General features: G+C 35.6%; 1 protein-coding gene across 1 annotated transcript in view; it reads right to left on the bottom strand.

Moving 5' to 3' along the window:
* LOC125036672 overlaps positions 1 to 6,962 on the bottom strand; it is an 11,781-nt gene extending 4,819 nt beyond the window's left edge. Inside the window, exons 1-5 of the mRNA XM_047629477.1 lie at positions 6,769 to 6,962; positions 5,199 to 5,292; positions 3,136 to 3,255; positions 2,739 to 2,873; positions 232 to 425 (exon numbers count right to left, since the gene is read on the bottom strand). Of these exons, the coding sequence (XP_047485433.1) occupies positions 232 to 425; positions 2,739 to 2,873; positions 3,136 to 3,255; positions 5,199 to 5,292; positions 6,769 to 6,881 (656 nt within the window). The 5' untranslated portion in view covers positions 6,882 to 6,962. The remainder of the gene's footprint in view (positions 1 to 231; positions 426 to 2,738; positions 2,874 to 3,135; positions 3,256 to 5,198; positions 5,293 to 6,768) is intronic.
* Between the last annotated feature and the right edge of the window lie 3,038 nt (positions 6,963 to 10,000).

Here is a 10,000-nt window from a genome sequence, read left to right as displayed (position 1 = left end):
GCGCGGCGCGCGTGCGTGTGCTAGCGTGCGTGTGCATGGCGCAAGCATGGAGTGAGTAAGGGGGCTTCAACTTTCCCTGAGCCCTGCAGTCTAGCGAGAATATGACAGATGCTTGTTTATTTTATTAGGGTCTAAAACTGATGCTTTAGGCCCTCTACGCGCGCGTGTTCGAAACTGATCAAAACAGGATTCGGAATATAGAACACGACCCCACTTCATGAAAACACTTACTTCTCAATATGATTCAGAGTGTCTGTGAGCCACTGGTGAAGGTGGTCTTGCAGGTCACTTTCCCTGGCATCTATAAGGGCCAAGTGACGGTCGTGAATCCCCGCCAGCGCCGCCGTCAGGGTGTCTCCGCCTTCGAACACCCTGGCTGCCCTCGGGTCCGCTCCTTCCAAGCTCACGCCGCCACTCTCAACGACCTGATGTAGTGAGTCAGAAAAATATTTATAAGGGTAATAATGGTGGTGGTGATGATGATGATGATGATGATGATGATGATGATGATGATGATGATGATGATGATGATGATGATGATGATGATGATGATAATGATAATGATAATGATAATGATGGTGATAATGATGATGATGATGATGATCATCATCATCATCATCCTAATGAGAAAAAATAATATTGATAAGGGTAATAATGGTTATAGGGGTGATGGTAATAATGATGGTGATGATGATAATGATGATCATCATCATTATCATCCTAATGATAATTATTTTTTTATTATAATAATAATAATTATAATAATAATAACAACAATAATGATACTACTGCTAATAATAATAACAATGATACTGCTAATAATAATAACAATTACAACAACAGAATAACATTAACTACAGCAACAAAACAACAATAAGAATGATAACAATAAAAAATAATGATCGTGATTATGATAATAAAATTAACAATAAGTATAATAATACACAGGACTGGCCACGATGAATCAAAGTAGCGAAAAAAAAACAGGTGAAATTAATTAGATGCAAAATGGTACAGTAATATATCACAGTGTTGAACATTATGAACAAGTTACATTGATATAAAGCAAAACCGTTCTTAGTATGAGTCAAAGTGTGCAAATTTAAATTTCATGCAAATCATGCACTGGTTTGTACTGCTATTTGAGTTCATTCTCACGTTGAAATTAAGCGAATAGTTGAATTTTATTTCCATATGGCCTTTTTTCACCGTTTCTCCCGAATCACTTGAATTTGATTTTTTACAAAAATTATCTTCCAACCTATTCTATACACAAAACTTAGCCACATCAATAGACGCAGTTAAATAAAGTGAAACGAATTAAGTACAGCTAGGGGAAATAATAGAGAGACGAGGAAGGCAAAAATAAACCAGGATATCCGGTGTTGCGTCTATCTAAACGGAACAAACAGAAAGACCATTTGACTAGCTTTAACAATGACCAACTTTCCTATAATCGTTAAACATTTCTAGTATACAATCTTTCTTAACATGTCTTCTTCATCTTATCTATAAACATGTCTGTATTCAGGACTTGCTAACATGCCTGTGGTAAATATTAGCACGCGTCTAAATCAAACATTTGTAAACAAGTCTACTGATTGGTCTTACTTGCCTGTCCACTTTGTTTTCATCAAATAACATCCATGTTGCTTCTTATCAAGGCTTGGTATACGTGACTGGGATAGGAAAAGCTAACTCACTGTTGTTGTTGATAACTTAAACTTGTAATGTCTAGCTATGAAATAACGATGAATGAATGAGATTACTCAGTTAAAATAATATTATACCCTACAGAGTACTTCATTCCAACTGTAACGGAATTACATAAAATAATTCACATGTTCTCTCTATAAAAATTTATCGCGTTTCATATGAGTCATAAATATATACTTTCACATCATGGTGACATATATTGACACCAATCAGGCTCGAACAGCCAAACCCATATTTTTGATTTTCAAGTGTGTCTTCCCGGCCAAGGCGTATAGCGGAAATTAGACCGGAACTACACAGTTATATACTTGTTACCCATATCTCCGGTACTATACTGAGGAACACACAGGAATTACATTGTTAGATTTAAACTAGATGCGTTTAAAACCTTATATTCAAAATAAGTACCATATAATAATTTGCTTATGTGTCTAAATAATGTTATATTTGATACATGCCGATAATATCATAAGTTGGGATTTGCACATTGCTACTTATTTATGTATGTACGTTTTGATGTTGTTTGGTGCTTATAAATGGCACACGTTTCATCAAGGTTAGTGAAATATGCCTGGAAATCAATTTAGTGCCTTAGTCAATAAATAATAAATTGTCTTCTATGAAATTTATGACTGACATACATACCTCGCTGAAAAGATATACAGTATATGAAATCGCAGATACTTTTTCATTCTTTTATTGCCAATTTTTAATCATTTATTGCCAGTTTGTATTCATTTATTACGAATATCAAAATCAACCATTTATTTCCATACTTCCGCGAATGACAATAAACAATTCCATTCCAGATTGCTAGATATGTAATTAAGACATCCAGATTTCCGTAACTTCATTAATGACATATTTGCGATATGGAATAAATTTCATATTCATCAATCTAATAAATATGACATTAACAATGAGGATGTTACTAATAATTAGAACCACCATTATTAGGAACAGTAAACTAAAGTCGACGACAGTGATCTAAATATAGAGGATAAAGAAATTTGAAGCTCTACCTTAGACGTTAGTTCCCTCAGGCGACAGTAGAAGGAATAAGCAAGTCGACGCCCTTCTTGGAGCTCTGCAGCGGCCTCCTCCAGGAAGTTTCCAACCAGAGTACCCAGCTCCTCCCTGGCCCGTCCTACCACGTCCTTTCCCAGTATGAATTTCATTTTTAAAAGAGAGAATGTGAGAGATAATATTTATGTAGGCCTGTCATTGTAGCAGTGTTATATCACAGGATTTATTACACGAATGAGAACTGTACCCGATGTGTACATTACTTAAGCTAAAATGATATGATATCTGCCTGTGTGCATCCTTGTAAGCAACACGCACACTAATCTAAGCGTGAAATATGAGAGAAATTTACCAAATATAATAATAAAAAAGTGTTCACCCCATTCTGCTGACCTTGATTTGATCAGCCAGCGTAACCTCAGCATTCAGAAGGTCTTGAGTGATGGTACAAATATTGGATTCAAATTCTTCTTTAAGTGCCACAGTCTTCGTCACTCGGGCTGCATGGGCTTCCTGGACCAAGAAATAGATGTACGAGTAAAGAAAGGATGAAACAAAGGTTATTATTTAGAATGTCCGTTCTACAGGAAGACCATTTACGAAAAGATAGGTGTCTATGGTCCAACTTATAGACATAGATAATTTAGATCGTGATAACACTGATGGCAAAAAGTTTTTTTTTTTTGGGGGGGGGGACATATTTTTTTCCCCAAAACATTAAACTATCCGAGTTATAACAGCCGTTTAATATTTTTATGCTGCAAGGCGTATGATATCACATTGAATTGTTGCAGACATGTGGATACACAACTTCGTCTGTGTGTGAGAGAGAGGAACAAAGAACATGTGTGTGATTAATAGTAACATTTATAGCCATTGTATTACCTGTAAACCTGTAAACTTAAGACTACACAATCTGAAATCACGAAAGTCAATATAACATTATAATGGCAAAAAATAAACTGTTATAATTTCATACGCATACCTTATAACTATAATAAACATACAAACAAAATGTAAAGATACAAATGGACAGATAAAGTACATGAGAACATGTCTATGAATAATGATAATGAGTTAACCTTAAAACAAATCACGCCTTTACAATGTTCCTTTTACTTCAGAAATATTTACTCAAGAGTAACGGCATATTTTAATAAGATTAATAATAAGATATGTTATATAAGTTTTAACAATACGTTACGGATGTAGCTTCATTCGAAATGTGACGAACTTCACAACTTTTATATATCATAGAATACTGAACTAATTCAACAAAGTATTTCTCACAATAAGCCAAAATTAGGGCATTCCATTATTCTTTCTATAAAATGCCCTTTTCATAAACAGAGCACTGCAAAGGGTAGGGATAAATACGTTTTTTAATACACATAGTAAGCATTGTTCCATACACGCCGATTGTGTGGTCATTCCCCTCATTTCTTTATCTCTTTGGCTATCAGGTTGATGATTATGTCTTAAAATACTTTATCTACAGTGATCTTATATATATGTACGTATATGTATATATACCATGTATATATACATATACATATATATGTATTTATGTATAAATATATATAGATATGTATATATACATACACACATACATATACATATATATACATATATATATGTATGTATGTATGCATATTTACATATATATATATATGTGTATATATATATATATATACATATATATATATGCATGTATGTATATGTACCGTGTATATATATACATAAATGATTTATATGTTTATATATACATATATATACAGTATATACATATACATATATATACAGTATATACATATGCATATATATATACATATATTCACACACACACACACACACATATATATATATATATATATATATACACACACCGTATATATTATATATAATATATATATATAGTATATACATTATATATATAACACATATATAATGTATACATGTACACATATATATGTACATATATATAGATATATGTATATACATATATATGTGTATATATACATATATATTTATATATTTATTAATTCATTAATTTATTCGATTATCTATTTATTATTCTTTAAAGCAACAAGACTGTAGGAAAAATTTAACCCCCTAGGTTTAACAACCTAGAGGGTTAAAACTATCCTACAATCTTGTTGCTTCAACACACACACACATACACACACACACACACACACACACACACACACACACACACACACAGATACATATAAATACACCTATACACATACATAGTATGCATAACGATAAGCTAAATAAATAGAAAGGTGTTAGTAGGTTAAGTATCAACAATTTAACGCCGCAGTCGGCCGGTCGTCGCACCCTTGAGCGTGGAATCTCGAGGGGTCACGCAGGTCTTGATCACTGACTCACATCCTTATCAGCTGTCTCTCCTTTCTCTCCCGCTACCTGGTTAACGCTTAACCTGTTCTTACCTGGTCATCGCCTAGGCTGGCCTCCTCGGCTTCTCGCAGTTCATGAGCCGTCTTCAGCACTCCCTCTACTTGGGATTCAAGCTTCTTCACCACTCTGAAGAATTATTACTTTTATTTATTTATTTTTATTTTTTATTTATTATTATTATTATTATTTTGGTCTGAATTTATGTACCTAGTTATATTGACATCTACGTGTAACTAAAGTAAATGGATTGAAGAGATTAGTTAGAGTGATATAGGTTTGGGTTACCCCAAACACAAGCGCGCGCGGATGAACGGGAGAGAGGAGGAGGAGGGGGAGAGAGAGAAAAAAAAATCTCACTTTGACAGTCATATCCTTTTTGGAAAAGAATACAGAAAACGTTTGACACTGTTTTTCTTACAAAGGACAACAAATAGAGCAATCGGCAGTAAGATCACGATATCCTGATTGTCCAACATCAAGAGAGAGAAAAAAATACATTCCATCGTTCTCTTTGTATCTCATTATCTCTTGCTATGTTTTGTCCTTGAAGAGCTTACGATTATTTACTTTTTCAACTGTCAGTGATTGATCCATCTTAATTATTTATGAATACAGGACTTGTTCAGTTTTACACCTACTGAGCATTTGTGACTGAGGTGCACAGTCGAAATACTAAATACACCTTGGAAATTAGATTAGATGGTTTAGGTTATGTAAACGACCTGTACCAAGCTTAACTTAGGACATATAAATAACCTGAGCTGATCTGTCATATATTTTAGATGTTTAAAAAAGGGTAAAAATCAATAACCGTGATAACTGCAAATTCACGAGGAAGGGTTAGACCACGGAACGGCCTTTAGCCATCCATGTTAATTTTATATTAGCCAGAAAACATTGGAAAATGAGTGATGTAGATGCAGACAAAGCCAGGGTCATTTGCCTTCCCTAAACGGATGCAGTTGCAGCCAATTGTGGGTAAACAATACAGTCTGGTTTACAGTATAACGTTTTGGCGTTTTGGCCAACGTGGTGTTGCCATTGGTGCCAAGTTGTGACAACTTTCCCCCTGCTCAGTGACAACATGGGGCTCTTAGTCACACGGCAGTTTTTGGATGGATTCATGTTTACAAAAAAAAATGTACTTATGCTTGACATGCTTGATATGACTATTATTCAATAAGGTTTTAGTAAATTGTACCACTTGTTAACATGTTTTAACCTTGGTATGTATTTATGTAAAATTTGACCCATTGCTAAAATTACATAGCTACTCTCGCTTCTCTCTTCCGGCCACTTTCAACTTTCAACCGCTGTTTATGTGACGTCACTGCGTCGCCATGGTGCTACTACCTTATCAATCGGAAAGACTGACATCAAAACTCATACAAATCTTTATATCTTTATCAGATCGAATCCAGTCTTAATCCATATTTACTTGATCGAACCGAATCTCATTGAATCTTCATTTAATCGAAACAATTCTCATTTAATCTTCACTTAATCGATCGAATCTTATTTTATCTTCACTTAATCGAACCGAATCTCATTTAACCTTCATATAATCGAATCGAATCCCACTTAATCTTGGACGCATCTCACCCTCTGGCATAACAATCGGCGTCTCTCTTGGCCAAATGAAGAGCATCATGCAGCAGCTCCAACTCGGACTGCCTCTGTTCCTCATGCGCCAGGCCAGCATTGAACACTTTCATGCACACAGCATTGAACTGGTCGCGGTATCTGGAGGAGAAAGCAGATTTTAAGAGCAGGCGAGCATGACCAGAGAGTTTGGGCGGGTGCTGGATTTTTCTTTTTTAATTCACATTTTGTGTGTGTGTGTGTGTGTGTGCGTGTGTGTGTGTGTGTGTGTGTGTGTGTGTGTGTGTGTGTGTGTGTGTGTGTGTGTGTGTGTCTGTGTGTGTGTCTGTGTGTGTGTGTGTGTGTGTGTGTGTGTGTGTGTGTGTGTGTGTGTGTGTTTGTGTCTGTGTCTGTGTATGTGCATGCGTTTGCGCCTTGTATGTATGCGCACGTTTGTATATATATATGTCTGAGATACTTTACGGTCTTATCCACCTGAGCGCGCTGAAATAAATATTCACTATCTAAATATGTCTTTACTTCTCAACTCTGAAGCAGGATTTCTTAATATTTTACGTTTTAACTTACATTGCAGGATAAAAAACAGATCGTGACATTTGTGGTTGAAGGCAATCTTCATTTATGTATTCGTTAATGTTGTTCTGTTCTGGTTTGTCTTTATATGATAATTATTAGTATCATAATTCCATTATTATTAGTTTTAATATCGGGACCATTATTATAATAACTTTTATACATTCCTTGTCATTGAAATAATCATCATTACCATAACTTTTATTACAATTCTTATAATAGCTAGTACCCCTATTATTATTATCATTATTATTATCATTATAGTCTATCATCATCATTACTCTTAGTAGCCTTATCATCATCATTACTTTTATATATTCATTCTCATTCATAGAGTTTCTACAATTATTCCTTTTATTGCTATCATCATCATTATTACTTTTGTCATCATATTATTATTACTGTTCTTGTTCTTATCATAATCATCACTATCATCATCATCTGTATTACTCTTAGTATCCTCATAATCATCATTAGTTGTATTACTGCCATCATCATTACTACTTTTATCATCATTATCACATTATTATCATTATTATTGTTGTTGTTATCATTACCATCATCATACGTACACACAAACCTTTCCCTGAGACTCCTCACCCCGCCCACCTACCCAGCGCTATCATCATTATTACCATTGTTGTTGTAACAAGCGTATTATCGACTTTGATTATTACAACCCCGCAAACTTCCCCTTCCGAAACCCACTTGGCCATAACAGGATGTATCCCCTGCAGTTGTAAGAGAACACCCATGTCCTTATCGCCCCTGAACATCCTTGTGAAGAGAGACCCGTCGTTAAGCGCCAGGACCCCAGCTCTCCTGTGTTCCTCCTGGGACTTCCTTGCCTCAGCTGCCTCTCGTTCCTTCACTTTCCCCTTTTCTTCTTGCGCTTCGACGACAGACACTTCCGATCTGGGGAGGAAAGAAAACGGAAGGTTCGGATGGAGGAAAATGGGAAAATGGAAAACGGAAGGTTCGGATGGAGGAAAATTGGAAAATAGATGAAGTGGAAAAGGGTATATATTTTTTCGTACTTTGTGAAATAAGAATAATAAGAGGTTTGACTGTATTTTGTTTTTAATGGGAATTGGGTTAAATATGTATGGCCTTTTCTTTTTATCCCTCGACTACTGATACTTATGATGAGAGGAAGTAAACGTTACTGAAACTATTGTTTAACGAAAGGGAAAGGTTTCAAATGTTTATTTTTCTCTTTCGTGTTGAGACTTCCGATCAGGGAATTTAAAAGAGTTATGAACTCTGAATTTCGATGGGAAAAATGGAAAATAATTAACGAAGTGGGAACAGCGGGATTTTTTATTGTTATTGTGCATTTCGAGTAAGAGACTACTGGAAAATAAGGAAAGGTATGATTGAAAGAAAATAGAATATTGAGACTACTGACCTGAGGCTACAAGGAAATTAAATATTTAGATGGGAGACAATGTAAAAAAAAAATTAAGTGAGATCAAGGGCATTTTTTCACTTTTTCTCTTGTTTCAAAAAGAGGCTTCTGACCTGGAATAAGACGGAGAGTGAAAATGGAAAATAAGAAAGAATATCAGTTTAAAAGCCCTCGACATCTTCTGCTTCGGCTACTGGCACTTATGACCCGGAAATTTATAAAAAAAAAAAAAAAAAAAAAAAACATACATTCAAAAGCAGGAAAAATTAACCTACTTGTACTGAAGGGCAGCCTCGGCGTGAGCAGCTGGGGTGACACGTCGCTGGTCCAGATAAGCCAGGCGGGGCAGGTGAGCCAAGACGAAGTTCGGGTAGCGCGAGTCACACATGGGGTTCCCAGCTAAGGTTACGCTCGCGAGCTCTTCCAATACGCGAAGTGACCTGACCTGTTGGCAATGAGAGAGGGTTTTTCGGAATACGTGGTTTTCTCTTTCGTGTTGGTTATGAGGGAAATATTTATTGGGAATTTCTTAAAGAGATGGTTGGGGTCTTTGCTGTTTGTGATAAGAAGTGTGTACTGGTATTTGATGAGATAGGCAAGCGATTCCCTTATCAATGAGAACTTACTTCACGGTGATCAGGAACTTCATCGAGTGATCGATGAAGTTGAATAATAATGAACATTTAATAATGAACATTTTTGAAATGATAGTAAGTAACAAATCATATTTTTAAAGCTCCCACTCTCTGCATTTCTTACATCATTAATATCCGAGAGGTAGTTGTTGGCGAGTGTAAGGACCTGCAGTTTCGAGAGGGCAAGCAGCGACCTCCTGTCGACGCGGTCCAGCTGGTTGTTGTGCAGTGCCAGGACCTCCAGCTCGTGCAGTTCACTCAGACCATTTATACGCTCGATCTGCAAGGGAGAGCAATCTCTACACCAAGTATAACTGCACAAACACACACAGTATGGTATACATGCAAATAAAATGAATAAGCCACCTTAAAACCGAAACAAAAACGTTTTTATTTTGTTTCTGTTGTGACAAAAGTGTACATACAAATGCAGTGGAGACAATAATAATCGTTTAAATCGAAAAAAATGCGTTTCTATGGGTTTAAGTTTCATTTTCACGTGTATTTAAGTGCAAATATAGTGAAGAGGAGGCAAATGGGAAGAACACTAGAGAAGAGATTGTTGCTATGTCAAAGATGCAGAAAAATATAAACAGAAATACAGGAAACTTAGGTC

Source organism: Penaeus chinensis, chromosome 21, assembly GCF_019202785.1.
Source record: "Penaeus chinensis breed Huanghai No. 1 chromosome 21, ASM1920278v2, whole genome shotgun sequence".
Lineage (NCBI taxonomy): Eukaryota > Metazoa > Arthropoda > Malacostraca > Decapoda > Penaeidae > Penaeus > Penaeus chinensis.
The sequence above is the reverse complement of the archived record's forward strand: the minus strand, read 5'-3'. Positions and strand labels throughout refer to the sequence as shown.